Here is a 16,416-nt window from a genome sequence, read left to right as displayed (position 1 = left end):
AGCATGGATCGGTTTTTAGCGGGAGCTCAACTCCTCCTACATACTCTGTTGGAAAGGCAATGGAGCTCGAGAGCTTGTAGTCCTAAAACCCGGAAATTAGTTACCTCTGGTTCATTCAGCCATCCCTGTTGGAAAAATGAATGAGAAAAGAATAGGGTTTTGGGATAAACGCTGAAAATAAGGTCTGAGGTCAACACATGCTTAAGATATCTTATACCTTTTCTTCCTATGAGATAATATCAGTCAGTTAACAGGACCTTTAGTGGCTGTCTTTAGGGAATCTTAGGTGGTGGGAAAGCAACAAATAGTCAATCTCTGATAAGGGAGGAGCTGGTTTTTACATATTGTGTATATTCATTTCTTCTGAATGCTGTTAATCCGGGTACCCCCAAGCCACAAGACTGTTTATCAGTCTTACTGCTTGGAGGTAGAAGCTGTTCAGGGTCCTGCTGGTTCCAGACTTGGTGTATCGGTACCGCTTGCCGTGCGGTAGCGGAGAGAACAGTCTATGACTTGGGTGGCTGGAGTCTTTGACAATTTTTAGGGCCTTCTTCTGACACCGCCTGGTATAGAGGTCCTGGACGTCAGTGTTCTCAGCCCCAGTGATGTACTGGGCTGTACGCACTACCCTCTGTAGCGCCTTGCGGTCGGATGCCAATAAGTTGCCATACCAAGCAGTGATTCAGCCAGTCAAGATGCTCTCAATGGTGCAGCTGAACATGAAGCTCTCGACCCGCTTCACTACAGCCCCGTCAAGGTGGATGTGGGTGTGCTTGACCCTCCATTTCCTGTAGTCCATGATCAGCTCTTTTAACTTGGTGACATTGAGGGAGAGGTTTTTGTCCTGGCACCACACTGCCAGGTCACTGACGTCCTCCCTATAGGCTGTCTCATCGTTGTCGGTGATCAGGCCTACCACCATCGTGTTGTCAGCGAGCGTCTGCGTTGCCAACGGATAAAATAGAAGTCAGTTCTATTTGTGACGCAGATCGCACTGCAAGTCCTGCCTCACCCATACCCTCATTGGCTTATAGAAGTAGATACCCACGTGACATCTCATTGGTTATAGCCACGTAGGTGATTGAAAAACAAACTGAGCTGACGGTCGTTGTGGTAATACTATGAAAGTATAGATGCCAATCGCCTTAGAAGTTCATAGAAGAAAAAGCCTGGAAGGAGGAGAGATGACTAGAAACGATTCGGTTGACCATTTTATGTGTGGATTAATTGGTGGAGTAGAGGACCTTGTGCATTTCAGGTAAAATAACAACACAATGTTTATATCGCAGGACAAATTAGCTAGCAAGTGCAAGCTAGCTAGCTAAATTGCCATAAAGTTTTAATGCTTTTCGACCGGTCCCCAAATGAATGTAATTGGTTCAGAGTTTGTTTTGATATTTTAACCTGCATGTCGTGATCGCGTTTGGGGACAAAATTAATTTATTCACGATGGCGCGCGGCCGGTTTGGGTTCCATGTTAAGCAAATGTTTACTCCTGAACTTATTTAGGCTTGCCATAACAAAGGAGTTGAACATTTTGACAAACCTAGTTCCACTTTGACATTATGGGTTAATGTGTGTAGGCCTGAATTTTTATATATTTAAAATTCAGGCTGTAAAACAACATTCTGAAGGCACTATAGATAGATGTACATGTAAACAGGACTAATAGTGAATAGAGGCAGGATAAATAGATACTAATGGTAAAGGCAATAATCAATGAACGACAGCGTAATCAATACTAATTTTAGCAGCAGTGTAGGGGTGAGGTGAGGCAGTAGTTGTCAGCCATTTAACAGTATTATGGCCAGGGGATAGAAGCTGTTTAGGAGTCTGTTGGTCTGAGCATTAATGCACGGGTACGGTCCGCCGGACAGTAGCACGGAGAACAGTCCATGTCTCAGGTGGCTGAGTTTTTCAGGCTTTTCTCAGACACCGCCTGGCATGTACGTCTCATCCCCAGTGATGCGCTGGGCCGTCCGCACCACCCGCTGTAGGCTCTTCCGGTCGAGAGCGTGCAGTTGCCTTACCATATAGTGATACAACCAGTGTTTATATGCTCTCGATGGTGCAGCTGTAGAAGTTCCTAAGGATCCAAGTGGCCGTGCCTTCTTCACGACTGTGCTGGTGTGAGAGGTCCACGTTAAGTCCTCAGTAATGTGGACATCGAGGAACCCCTCCACTGCTGCCCCAAGTTCTATTAGGTACAGAGTAGAGATAATGGAAATAGATGTGCAGAAACTGCATGTATGGAAACAGCTACAATTATTAATAGCACAGTTGAAAGGGGAAAAGTATCATTATTTTATATATGATGTTCTAGGATGATAATTTATTGTATGAACTGCATTGAAAGACATTACATTTTTAACAGTCGACTCATGAACTACCTGCAACGGCTTGGGACTGATGTGACCGCGTGTACTCAACAAGATAACGCCGATATCAAGATAAATTGCAAAGAATGTCATTGAATTGGGACTGGAAATATACAATTCGTCAACGTCAAAATAAGATCAATTGAATCGTGTTCCAATTCTGAAGCGTGACAAGTACAACGTTACCCCTGCTAAAAATAGATACATCTTAAACAGGAAGAGAAGCTCATAGTCGAACTGCATTGTGGGATAGAACCCCGGTGCCGCTTCTCTCTAAAGAATTGTAAAGATGATGGTGAGTAGCCGTTCATGCTTCGCTCATTCAGACAAAATCTACCCGCATCCGTCAAATTATCCCTGTATATGTGTTACCAAATTGCATGTATTGTAAAATGTGTACTCTTTCTATCCAGATTGACGCATTATCTTTCAAATAAAATACGTTATAAAGTCCACCGTTATCACGATGCTAACAAGTAGCGTCACCTCGCATCAAAAGGGCATACCGGTTACCAGTTAGCTCCTTAGCTAGTGACGGTCCTGTTCGGTTAGTTCATAACATTTTTGGGGTGAGGGTTAGCTATGCACATTAATGATATGCTGACATAGGGGTTTATAGTTTTAAACCCATGTATATGTTTTCGTAGTAGTCATCGCGTCTGGTTTGTTAGGTAAAATAGCTACGCACGGGCTTTGTCAACTTGTGCTAACGTTGCTAGCTGGCTAGGTGTGGTTATCGGTCACGGTTTGAAGGATCCCGTTTTTTTTGGGTCAAATTTTGTCAAAAAAGGTTTGAATTCTCGTAATAGGGTATAATTTATGCAGCGGGTTAGGAGAAACGGGTTAATTGAAATGCAAAAGAAATAATAACCTCACTAACCACAGTAGTAGTTAATGAGGAGTCGGTCTTGACGGCGTTGTGGCGCATCAGATGGTCAGAACAGTCGAGAACTTTCCTGCTAAGCTAGTTAGCGGGTTATATTTCCCACGTGGGTCCATTTAAAGCATGTTTTGATGGTCTGTTATTGACAAATATACGAAGGCTAGCCCCTTAGACCCTGGATACGTTATTTTACGTTGAACCGATGTAAAGCCCGTCATGTTATCGAGCAAAAGTGGGGAGAAGGGAGCGCCCTTGCTTGGCCTTAATCAAATGAAACCGCTCGGTCATTTTGACAATGCAGCATACTTCATCGGATCTTTTACGTAATACATATTCGCATGTATAACAAGTTCATTGGGGAGGCAGCTGGCTAAAGCGTTAAAATCAATCCTACTCATTACTACACATGCCTAATTACGGCACTTTTGTGGGCAAGGCAGCAGCCCGGTTCCAAATTGAATGTCATTAACTTTGAGCCGGTGCAGAACACGGGGGCCCGGGCGAGATTAATCACATCCCCCTCTTAGCTACTCACTATTCAACGGGAGTTGTGTTTGGTAGCAAGAAACGCAGCTAACGTTAACCATGGATAAGTTTTAGTTTGATAGCGAGGAACCACCGTGCCCTTTGGCTAAACAGATTGGCTACATGTTGATCTGTGCTCAGTCACTGCACCCCATCAGTTTGGAAGTAGTAACGTTACAGTAGTTTTATAGCGTTCAGACTATTTGATTATTACCGTGGACATTTTATTACGCACTGGCGATATTGAATGGGTGGGGCTGGGCCTTTTGTTTCACTGGTATTTCCATCCTTCCGCTGGCTTTGCTGCAGGAAGAAAATCCTAGGACATTTTAATTGACACAAGCGTCTCCGATCATTCTATATCTGGGTGCACTTGATTGTTTGTTGGGGGGGGGGGTCGCACATCTTAATTTAACAAAGGGTATAATATGGCAGGGAATACTATTTGTAGATTAGTGATTCTACACCTCGCTTTGCTCAAGCTGATTCTCTCCGACTGATTCTCCCTGATCATCGGAGGTTATACGCATTGGTTAATTAGGACAGTTAAAAGGGGAGAGACTATGAATCCAGACAGAAAATATAAAACGTTTCAGAATCACAATATAACTTGGAGAAAGAAGAACAAAAAGAGCACGCCAATAGCCTGCTGGGATACTCTTTCTACACGATATGTTTAGCAAAACCTGCATTTGATCATTAGCTTATAAACGTAAAGAGAGGCAGCCATCTGAAATAAATGTAAACAGTGTTTCAGGATGCTTCTAGAAGGTTGTGGACGATCATCCTTACATAAGACAACACCAGAAACAATATTTCCCATCTTGGTGTTTCTGACAATCTTAGCTTGCCACCTCTAATGAGCTGTGAAGCTTCTCAAAGTAATTTTTTCTTAAACCTCAAACAGCGAGTAAACAAAGTGTCATTAAAGATCCCATGGCACTTATCGTAAGAGTAGGGGTGTTAACCCCGGTGTCCTGGCTAAATTCCCAATCTGGCACTCAAACCATCAGGGTCACCTAATAATCACCTAATAATCCCCAGTTTACAATTGGCGCAGGTCACTAAACTGGCACTCAACATGAAATAGGCTGCAGCCTGCTGTTGTCTCCTATTATCGGCAACTTCAGTAGCATCTGTGAAGGCCAGCATTTGTCTTAATTATTTCATCAAACACTGCTCTTAAAGCCAAATGTGTGGACACGAGTCATGACTTGGGTTTGAGTCATGAATTTTGATGACTTGAGCCTCTACTTGATAGAAAATAAAAATTACTTGACATAGAGCCTCAAGACTCCGGGTCCAATCAATAGCATGTTGACAGAATGTGCAAAACAGCTTGTCGCCTGACTCAGTTCTTTGGGTATTGCTCTGCTCTGAATTTAGGGGTTAGTGTCGAATGTTTTGGTTTGACGACTTGGCCCTCTTGACAACCTCTTCGACATGTTTCTCAAAGTAACAGCCAAGTTGTGAGATGACGAAAGAGTCTGGCTTTTCCCACCCCCCCCCCCCCCCCCATTTAAAAAAATAAATTTCAGCTAAAATATAGAAAATTATGCAACAATCTTCATTTACAGTTGATTCCATTTTTATTACCAAATTCTGCGATTCCGCCCGTGTTTTCCTTCCCACTCTTAGCCAGGGTCCAACTTGTCTGCATAGTGACCGTCATGTCTCAGCCAACATCTTGCTGAAGGATGTCTTGCTCATCTCTCAATTCTATCCTTCCCTCTCCCCGTAGCCCACACCGGTTATCCTGCTTAAGGAGGGGACAGATACGTCTCAGGGCGTCCCTCAGCTGATCAGCAACATCAATGCCTGCCAGGTCATCGCTGAGGCCGTCCGCACCACACTTGGGCCTCGCGGCATGGACAAACTCATGGTGGATGGCAGAGGTGAGAGGGATGGAGGAGATGTCAGAGTGGGGGGAACATGGTCTGTCAGAGTGGGGGGAGGGAAGCCTGGCCTGCAGTAGTTGGACACTTGCTTCGCAGTGATACTGAAGCTGTGTGTGTGGGGATGTCTCCCTTCAGGTAAAGCCACCATCTCTAACGACGGGGCGACCATTCTGAAGCTGCTGGATGTGGTTCACCCTGCTGCCAAGACCCTGGTGGACATTGCACGCTCCCAGGATGCCGAGGTCTGTGTGTGTCTTGTTTGAGTCCATCTGTGAAAGCGTTAGTGATGGCCCCTCTAGCCCCCCTCCCACTGACTCCTCTAGCCCCCCTCCCACTGACTCCTCTAGCCCCCCTCCCACTGACTCCTCTAGCCCCCCCCTCCCACTGACTCCTCTAGCCCCCCTCCCACTGACTCCTCTAGCCCCCCTCCCACTGACTCCTCTAGCCCCCCTCCCACTGACTCCTCTAGCCCCCCCCTCCCACTGACTCCTCTAGCCCCCCTCCCACTGACTCCTCTAGCCCCCCCCTCCCACTGACTCCTCTAGCCCCCCTCCCACTGACTCCTCTATCCCCCTCCTCCCACTGACTCCTCTAGCCCCCCTCCCACTGACTCCTCTAGCCCCCCTCCCACTGACTCCTCTAGCCCCCCTCCCACTGACTCCTCTAGCCCCCCCCTCCCACTGACTCCTCTAGCCCCCCCCTCCCACTGACTCCTCTAGCCCCCCTCCCACTGACTCCTCTAGCCCCCCCCCCCCCCACTGACTCCTCTAGCCCCCCCCTCCCGCTGACTCCTCTAGCCCCCCCTCCCCTCCCGCTGACTCCTCTAGCCCCCCTTCCCTCCCGCTGGCTCCTCTAGCCCTCCCCTCCCGCTGGCTCCTCTAGCCCTCCCTCCCGCTGGCTCCTCTAGCCCTTCCCTCCCGCTGGCTCCTCTATCCCTTCCCTCCCGCTGGCTCCTCTATCCCTTCCCTCCCGCTGGCTCCTCTATCCCTTCCCTCCCGCTGGCTCCTCTAGCCCTTCCCTCCCGCTGGCTCCTCTAGCCCTTCCCTCCCGCTGGCTCCTCTAGCCCTTCCCTCCCGCTGGCTCCTCTAGCCCTTCCCTCCCGCTGGCTCCTCTAGCCCTTCCCTCCCCTGGCTCCTCTAGCCCCCCTCCCGACTCCTCTAGCCCCCCCCCCCGCTGACTCCTCTAGCCCCCCTCCCCTCCCGCTGACTCCTCTAGCCCCCCTTCCCTCCCGCTGGCTCCTCTAGCCCTCCCCTCCCGCTGGCTCCTCTAGCCCTCCCCTCCCGCTGGCTCCTCTAGCCCTTCCCTCCCGCTGGCTCCTCTAGCCCTCCCCTCCCGCTGGCTCCTCTATCCCTTCCCTCCCGCTGGCTCCTCTATCCCTTCCCTCCCGCTGGCTCCTCTAGCCCTTCCCTCCCGCTGGCTCCTCTAGCCCTTCCCTCCCGCTGGCTCCTCTAGCCCTTCCCTCCCGCTGGCTCCTCTAGCCCTTCCCTCCCGCTGGCTCCTCTAGCCCTTCCCTCCCGCTGGCTCCTCTAGCCCCCCCTCCCACTGGCTCCTCTAGCCCCCCTCCCACTGGCTCCTCTAGCCCCCTCCCACTGGCTCCTCTAGCCCCCCTCCCGCTGGCTCCTCTATCCCCCCTCCCCTCCCGCTGGCTCCTCTCGTTCTAGTGTTAGGCTGTTCCCTCTCCATTAGTATTCATTGTGTTCTATTCTCTGTCCAGGTGGGCGACGGTACCACGTCTGTAACCCTGTTGGCAGCAGAGTTCCTGAAGCAGTTGAAGCCGTACGTGGAGGAGGGTCTCCACCCCCAGACCATCATCAGAGCCTTCCGCAGCGCTACGCACCTGGCCGTCAAGAAGATCCGAGAGATCTCTGTCACCGTCAAGAAGGACGACAAGAAGTGAGTTGTGTGTGTGATCTTTCAAAGGGGACTGAATAAAGAGGAAGGTGTTTCCGTTGGACTTCAGATTGAACCGTGGTCTTCCTCTAGAGAACAGAGGGAGCTCTTGGTGCCACCACAGCCATGAACTCCAAGCTGATCACTGTCTACACCCCCTCTTCTATCTCCCTCCTCCCTATAGAGAACAGAGGGAACTCTTGGTGAAGTGTGCTGCCACAGCCATGAACTCCAAGCTGATCGCAGGTCAGTTCTTTTTTAAATTTTTTATTGAACAACAGAATCATAAGGTGATGGAATTATCTTTTACAAATGACTTGCAATTAATTCATCTATGGCATTTGTTACTAAAACTCCCCCCTTTTTTGTTTTTACTTGTTATCTTGGTTGAACCATTCTGGATTTCCAGCTTATTCCTTATTGATTCTGGGAATTTTCCAACCTGGGTATTTTTTTTTTGTAAAGTTGCCAAAATAATGCAACCCTAACGACTGGTAGTCTCTCAGAGAGTATGGGTGTTACGGTTGTAGTCTACAGCTTGTATTAATGTTGTAATTCAACCCCAGGTCAGAAAGAGTTCTTCAGTGAGATGGTGGTGGAGGCTGTCATGATGCTCGATGAGCTGCTGCCTCTCAAGATGATCGGGATCAAGAAGGTGCAGGGAGGAGCTCTGGAGGTAAAAGACTAGCACCGTAGGGCTGCGTGTGACAGAGGGAAGATGGTGGGTGTCGTTTTAGTGAGATGAGACTACAGTGCTGAATCTCAATATACTAAAGCGGCTCTACTCCATCTTGGGGTGTCGGGCTGGGACTTTATCTCATTATAGGTCCTAAAGCAGGGTAAACTACTCTTTGTTCCAACTAAACACCACACCTGGCCAATTGATTAGTTCAGTGATTACCTACATTCAACACACCTGGTCTTCCAGGTAAAAAATGTTTTTGTCTACTCCTGTCCTGGGGTAAACGCGGTACAACCCAGCTTCCTGTCTGGTGCATTATCATGTGGTCTGGATCCTTTCAAAGTGTTTAATTTATTCCACCACCTATTGCAGTCGCTCTCCCTCTACAAGAGACTCATTTTACTCCCCTCCTCCCTCTACAAGAGACTCATTTTACTCCCCTCCTCCCTCTACAAGAGACTAATTTTACTCCCCTCCTTATACGAGAGACTAATTTTACTCTCCTCCTCCCTCTACAAGAGACTCATTTTACTCCCCTCCTCCTTCTACGAGAGACTCATTTTACTCCCCTCCACCTTCTACGAGAGACTAATTTTACTCCCCTCCTCCTTCTACGAGAGACTAATTTTACTCCCCTCCTCCTTCTACAAGAGACTAATTTTACTCCCCTCCTCCTTCTACAAGAGACTAATTTTACTCCCCTCCTCCTTCTACAAGAGACTAATTTTACTCCCCTCCTACAAGAGACTAATTTTACCCCCCCCCCTTCTACAAGAGACTCATTTTACTCCCCTCCTCCCTCTACAAGAGACTCATTTTACTCCCCTCCTCTCTCTACAAGAGACTCATTTTACTCCCCTCCTCTCTCTACAGGAGTCTCACCTGGTAGCTGGCGTGGCCTTCAAGAAGACGTTCTCCTACGCCGGGTTTGAGATGCAGCCTAAACGTTACGACCAGCCCAAGATCGCTCTGCTCAATGTCGAGCTGGAACTGAAGGCCGAGAAGGACAATGCAGAGGTCCGCGTCAAGTCTGTCGAGGTTAGTAATCGATCAGTCAATTAATCAATAAAGGGGCATTATTATATTATCACTAGTGACTTTAAAAAAAATCATTCTTATATTCATATTTAAACTAAGACAATTACCAGACATTTCAAACTGCTTATATATATATGTATGTATATATGTATATGTGTATGTATGAGAGACGTGATTCGTACCCACATCTTCAGTGATGTATGTGATCTGGGGTCTTGGGCTAAGCACTACCGCCAGACTCTAAAGATGGCGTCCCATTCAATCACACTGTCCCTGTATGCATCTGAAATATAAATAGTATTATTCACTAAGCCATAGGAAATAACACTACCCAACACCAATGCTTTTTAAATGAATGAGGGAGAGTGAAGTCTATGCACCCTTTTCCCCTCGGGTCCCCTCCCCAGGACTACCAGGCCATCGTAGATGCAGAGTGGAACATCCTCTATGACAAGCTGGAGAAGATCTACAAGTCAGGAGCCAAGGTACGTAGTAGCTAGACAACCTTTTCCCTGGTTTACATGTCCTCTGACAGTTGGTTGAAATGGTTGCCGTGACTACCACAGGCTAGCTTGCTGGCAGCGGAGACTAAGGTTAGACGTTGTTAACTTTCATTCTAGCAGACTTTTTATTTTTAGGAAATTAATTATTCAACTAATCAAAAGCAGTTGTGGTTACCTTTGTTTTAAAAGCATGAAGAAATCAAAAGTTGTCTGAAATGTGACATGTTGCTCCTTTTTTTAAGGTGGTCCTGTCCAAGCTGCCCATTGGAGACGTGGCCACACAGTACTTTGCTGACCGGGATCTGTTTTGTGCTGGACGTGTTCAGGAGGAGGACCTCAAGAGGACAATGATGGTAGGGGATCGCAGTCAGATATATGGATATTAAAACTGGGTTGTGTTCATTAGTTGAGTCTTCCAAGCCCTGGAAAATGTCTTGTTTTCTCATTTGAGAAGTTCACAAGCATTTGTCTGAATTTAGAGCATCTGTCGGGGTGTAATTCTTATCAATGGTATCTTCTATTGGTTTGTGCTTTTTCAAACTGTATTGATCCTAATGTGTTGCTGTATTTCTTACGGTGTAATGTGTCCTCCAGGCCTGCGGGGGCTCCATCCAGACCAGTGTTGGCTCCATGACAGACGATGTCCTGGGGCGCTGTGAAGTCTTTGAGGAGGTGCAGGTTGGAGGAGAGAGGTGAGAGCTCCTAGGAGGAACTTCAGTGTGTTTATTTGCCGACTGCTTCAGGAACATTTGTAGAACGGCTAAGTGCGCTGTTGGATAAAACTTATTTTGCACATTTTTTTATATTTTTTTTTTACGGGAGATCTCCGCTAAACACAGAATAAAAATGTTTGTCTCTGTGACCGTCCAGTGCAAAGTTGGCTACAAGTGCAAAGTATAAAATTATTCTTCAAATGAAAACCAAGAGGACTGTCTTAAGAGACCTACAGTGGACAACACAGACCTATACATTGAAATCAATTTCACCTTAATTCAATTAATATTTTGCCAGTTTTTGACTCGATATATTTCAGGAAGTGCAAAATCAATGATTTTGTGCGTTAGGCCTATTGTAGGGAGGATAAGCATTTGGGCTAAAATAATCGGGTTTAATATTTGCAGCCATATTGGTGATAATTTAACCAGGATTTGATCTGGTTGTCAGTATTGTGGAATAGTGGTATGGTTTTTATATTTCACCCCCTTCTCTCCAATTTCATTATATCCGAGTTTGATCGTGTCTCATTGCTCCAACTCCCCAACGGGATCGGGAGATGCGACAGTCGAGTCATGCGTCCTCCAAAACATGACCCTCCAAAACATGCCCCGCCCTCCTTAACACCCGCCCTCCTTAACATGGAAGACAGCTGCACCTATATGCCCGTCACTAGAGCGCAAGTAAGCCCCCCCGGCCAAACCCTCCTATCCCGGATGACTCAGGACCAATTGTGCGAACCCTATGGGACGGACAATTAGGACACAACCTGAGATCGAACCCGGGTCTGTAGTGATGCCTCAAGCACTGTGGTGCAGTGCCTGAGACTGCTGCGCCTCAGGCGGCCCGTTTGATGTTTGAATGGAGAAAACAGCGCTGCCTTTCTCCTATCCCTAGGCCTATCGACACGTGCTCTAACGTCGCACCTGGCAAACCGTTCTTTCTGCGCCGCGTTTTGGGAAACGCGTGTCTCGTCTTCGGCCATTTTGTAACAATGCGTGTTAGGAGAGAGGATGCAAGGCCAGTGTTAAAACACTCATTAGCCTCTAAGTTCCATCGATATCAGGAAACCGAGCCCTGGCTTGTAGTACATTTCACTGGCCTGGCAGGGTCTTTAAAAAAATAATGTATAGCAAATATTGGGAGAATCTCACCCAACCTTGTTTAAAATTGTCATTTTTGTAGTCTGTGTTTTTTAAATGCGTGCCCCGTTCCTCCAGGTATAACTTCTTCAAGGGTTGTCCTCGCTCCCATACGTGTACCATCATCCTGAGGGGCGGAGCCGAGCAGTTCATGGAGGAGACGGAACGCTCTCTACACGACGCCATCATGATCGTACGCAGAGCCATCAAGGTAGGTTGACCGCAGGCCACTGGACCTAAACCATAGAGTTGGATAGAGGGCACATCCTAAAGCTAAAAAATGGCCTTTGTGGCAAGTGCTCCCTGTACCAAACTCTGACTTAAACCAATGCCATCCTTCTACAGTGAGCTGATATTTAATCAGTGCTTGTGCTGGGTACCTAAACTAACCCAAGGCATCTGTGTAGGTAAATGCTTCCTCCTATCCAGCACGCTTCATTGTTCCCTAACAGTCATTGAAGTCAGTAGCCTAGTAGTTAGAGCGTTGGGCCAGTAACGAATTCCCTGAGCTGACAAGGTAAACATCTCATTCTGCCCCTGGACAAGGCAGTTAAACCCAATGTTCCTAGGCCGTCATTGTAAATAAGAACGACAGTCTAAATTGTCTCCTTTCCTCCGTCTTGTCGTCTCCTCTCCTCCATCCTAGGGGGTGCTGGTGCAATAGAGATGGAACTCTCAAAGTACCTGCGTGATTATTCTAGAACCATTCACTAACCTCTCCCTCCATCCTCTCCTCTCCAGAATGACTCCATCGTGGCTGGCGGAGGTGCGATTGAGATGGAACTCTCAAAGTACCTGCGTGATTATTCCAGAACCATTCCTGGCAAGCAGCAGCTGCTGATTGGAGCATACGCTAAGGCTCTAGAGATTATCCCCAGACAGCTGTGTGACAACGCAGGCTTCGACGCCACCAACATACTCAACAAGCTGCGCGCCAAGCACGCACAGGTACACACACACACCATGCCTACACAGGTGGGTAGATGGGCACGTTCCAGCGGATCACTTTAGTCAAGATGTTGACTGTCGTTGGTCACCTTTTCATTGTGTTGCATTATGGGTAGAGGTGAAAGTAAGTTCAAAACAACATTGGGGGTTACACCGTACCGTTAAAACATGAGTCTGTCACAATCATTAGAAAACTTGGGGATTTTTCTTGGAACCTAATTAATTGATCATTACTGCATGAAGAATGAGCCAATAGACTTCAACTTGTTGAAAACGCTCAAATGAGGTGTGGTTGAACGATAACTCTTGGCCGACCCAGAGATGAGTGACCGACAGGAGTGGAGAAATATGAAAAAATATTTCTTTCAACATCTTGAGAGGATGTGATTGGTCGCTTAGGGTCCTGTTGTGTAGCCTAAACATGTGATTAAAAAAAAAATGTATATATATTTATGAAAGGTGACAGTTTCATTTTTCAACCACACAAAATATGCATCTAAGACCAACTGAAATGCTATCAGAGAACATGTTGGATCGTTTTCACAGCTTTCCAGGTCTTTTAAAACTGTTCAAACTATCATTTGGATGTCTCCCCCGGTCCTTGCTCTGTGAGCCAAGCCGAAATGAATGAACTTGACCGTCAACTAGATAGAACGATCGGTGCGTCGTCAACATTCTATCGATGTAGAACGATCGGTGCGTCGTCAACATTCTATCGATGTAGAACGATCGGTGCGTCGTCAACATTCTATCGATGTAGAACGATCGGTGCGTCGTCAACATTCTATCGATGTAGAACGATCGGTGCGTCGTCAACATTCTATCGACGTAGAACGATCGGTGCGTCGTCAACATTCTATCGACGTAGAACGATCGGTGCGTCGTCAACATTCTATCGACGTAGAACGATCGGTGCGTCGTCAACATTCTATCGACGTAGAACGATCGGTGCGTCGTCAACATTCTATCGACGTAGAACGATCGGTGCGTCGTCAACATTCTATCGACGTAGAACGATCGGTGCGTCGTCAACATTCTATCGACGTAGAACGACCGCTGCGTCGTCAACATTCTATCGACGTAGAACGATCGCTGCGTCGTCAACATTCTATCGACGTAGAACGATCGCTGCGTCGTCAACATTCTATCGACGTAGAACGACCGCTGCGTCGTCAACATTCTATCGACGTAGAACGACCGCTGCGTCGTCAACATTCTATCGACGTAGAACGACCGCTGCGTCGTCAACATTCTATCGACGTAGAACGACCGCTGCGTCGTCAACATTCTATCGACGTAGAACGACCGCTGCGTCGTCAACATTCTATCGATGTGACCTTATTCTGGTGAGCAAAGCTTTTTTATTTTTTGTATTCTGAATGATCGTCAAGCAATGACAGAAGGTATTGTAGACTATTTGACTTAACAAATAGTCTACCAAATGTCACAATTTATAAGCAGAAAAAAATCAAAAAATTTGGCTTTAAAATGAACATGGCATCTTGTCGTTTTGGCATCCCTGCGTACCCTGCAGGGATCCCACATAAGACTTTTGAAGTAGTTGTTTGATAACATGACTGCTTGTGCTTATGCCTCATTAGAAGATGGGCTAATACATTTTTAAAAGTTAAATGACAAGTCTTTACGACTAGGCCCACAGATCCTATTGAATTAATAGGGGTTCTATATGGAATTCTATGATTTTTGTTTTTGTGTGTACTGGGACGAAATTCATGTTCAACTCTGATTATGGGGATAAAAACTGTCCGACCTGCTACTTGGCTACATGTTGACTGCGTGAACTTTACAAAAATCATGTGTTCAAAAGTGATATTTGGGTCCTGTCAGTAACCAATGAATTGTAGCCACATTGTTTTCAGTTTGAGTGTGATATACGAATATAGAAACATATTTTTTTAACAATAGCAACTATGTTGATGCTTGCCGTGTTGATCTGAGCCTTGCTGTTGAAAAACCACTAGCATCTGATTTTCTGCTGTCGCAGATGCACCTGCACCCACTTTTCACCTATTTATTTATTTATTTTATTATTTTTATTTATTAATTATTTTTTTCATTTATAGTCTGCTTCATTAGGCTTACTGCTCAAACCCTATGAGAGATCCACACACTAACCTCCCCCCTTCTCCCCCTCTCCTCTTAGGGTGGTATGTGGTACGGTGTAGACGTGAACAATGAGGATATAGCTGATAACTACTTGGCGTGTGTGTGGGAACCCTCCATCGTGCGTATCAACGCACTGACCGCCGCCAGCGAGGCCGCCTGCCTCATCCTCTCAGTGGACGAGACCATCAAGAATCCACGCAGTAGCGTAGAAGGGCCACCAGGGGGCGGGAGAGGCCGGGGACGTGGCAGACCCCATGCTCACTAAGGGGGGGGGCCTGACCTCTAACCTACAGAGCCATAGACCGACATTCTGGCAAACTAGGTGAAATGGGAAAGAATCATCCACTTTGTTACTAAATGTTCCCATGACAACAGCAGTCTAGATGAGATTCTGTTCATTTGAATTAGAATGTGATAGTCTTTGGAATGTTTGGAACCAACATGGCGGTTCTATTAGAGAGGCTCTAAATTCTAATGGAGTTTACTGAGCGATGTATGTCTATGGCTCTGGTCTAGTCTCACTTCAGTCGCCTCCAACACTTCTTACAGGAGGGGTGCAACAGCAACGGTAGTAGTGGTACTCTGGGCTCTGGCTTGGATGGTGGTAGAATTTGGTCCAATTTCCCTTTTCTCTCCTTGTAAGTGATGGCCTTGTATGTTGTCCAGTCATCTTAATGCATTAGTTGGCCAAACCAATTCACCTGTCATGACTAACATCAGCCTGTGTCTTACAAACTACTAACCACAACTCTTATTCCCTTTGTCTCACATTGCTTCACATTGAGATGGTTGGATACTTGAGCCGCCTCACCATAATACCATATTCTTGTTGTTTTTTTGCATATGTTTAGGAACCCCCCCCCCTCCAGCCATTGTCTAGGACAGAGTCAAGGGTGCCATCTTTTGTAATGCTTGTAACTGTCACACGCACTGAGTTAGTCGATGATGTTGACAATGTTTTTGTTGCTTTGTTGCTATTTATTATTGGACCATTAAAATCAATAATTCTACAGCTCAACTCCGGTCTCCTGTGTGTTGCAGGAAGAGGGGTGTGTGTTTGAATATTAGCTGAAAATACCTTGGATTTGATGATCTAGAAGACTTCACTAGTCGAAATCCTGGTGCATTGTTTACCTGCCCTTCAATGACGGTTGGTGGTTGCCATAACAATAAGTATTCAACCCCTTTTTGTTTTGGCAAGCCTCAAAAATATAAACGCATGTAAAGTGTTGGTTTCATGAGGTGAAATAAAATATCCCAGATATGTTCCATACGCACAAAGTTTATTTCTCAGTTTATTTATATCCCTGTTAGTGAACATTTCTCCTTGGCCAAGATGATATTTCCCCTGACAGGTGTGGCATATCAACATTTACATTTAAGTCATTTAGCAGACGCTCTTATCCAGAGCGACTTACAAATTGGTGCATTCACCTTATGACATCCAGTGGAACAGTCACTTTACAATAGTGCATCTAAATCTTAAAGGGGGGTGAGAGGGATTACTTATCCTATCCTAGGTATTCCTTAAAGAGGTGGGGTTTCAGGTGTCTCCGGAAGGTGGTGATTGACTCCGCTGTCCTGGAAGCTGATTTAAACAGCATGATCATTACACAGGTGCACCTTCTGCTTGGACAATAAAATGGCACTCTGAAATGTGTAGGTTCGTCACACAACACAATGCCACA

General features: G+C 46.5%; 1 protein-coding gene across 1 annotated transcript; it reads left to right on the top strand.

Moving 5' to 3' along the window:
- Positions 1-2,522: 2,522 nt before the first annotated feature.
- On the top strand, positions 2,523-15,746 carry cct7 (chaperonin containing TCP1, subunit 7 (eta)). Its single transcript, XM_046332708.1, has 13 exons — positions 2,523-2,673; positions 5,528-5,681; positions 5,820-5,926; positions 7,399-7,577; positions 7,759-7,820; positions 8,141-8,250; positions 9,130-9,294; positions 9,702-9,779; positions 10,040-10,150; positions 10,392-10,489; positions 11,732-11,864; positions 12,395-12,601; positions 14,766-15,746. The coding sequence occupies exons 1-13, from the start codon at positions 2,668-2,670 to the stop codon at positions 14,991-14,993; spliced, it is 1,638 nt and encodes a 545-aa protein (XP_046188664.1). The 5' UTR covers positions 2,523-2,667; the 3' UTR covers positions 14,994-15,746.
- Positions 15,747-16,416: the final 670 nt, after the last annotated feature.

This window comes from Oncorhynchus gorbuscha, unplaced genomic scaffold, assembly GCF_021184085.1.
Source record: "Oncorhynchus gorbuscha isolate QuinsamMale2020 ecotype Even-year unplaced genomic scaffold, OgorEven_v1.0 Un_scaffold_261:::fragment_2:::debris, whole genome shotgun sequence".
Classification (NCBI taxonomy): domain Eukaryota; kingdom Metazoa; phylum Chordata; class Actinopteri; order Salmoniformes; family Salmonidae; genus Oncorhynchus; species Oncorhynchus gorbuscha.
The sequence above is the reverse complement of the archived record's forward strand: the minus strand, read 5'-3'. Positions and strand labels throughout refer to the sequence as shown.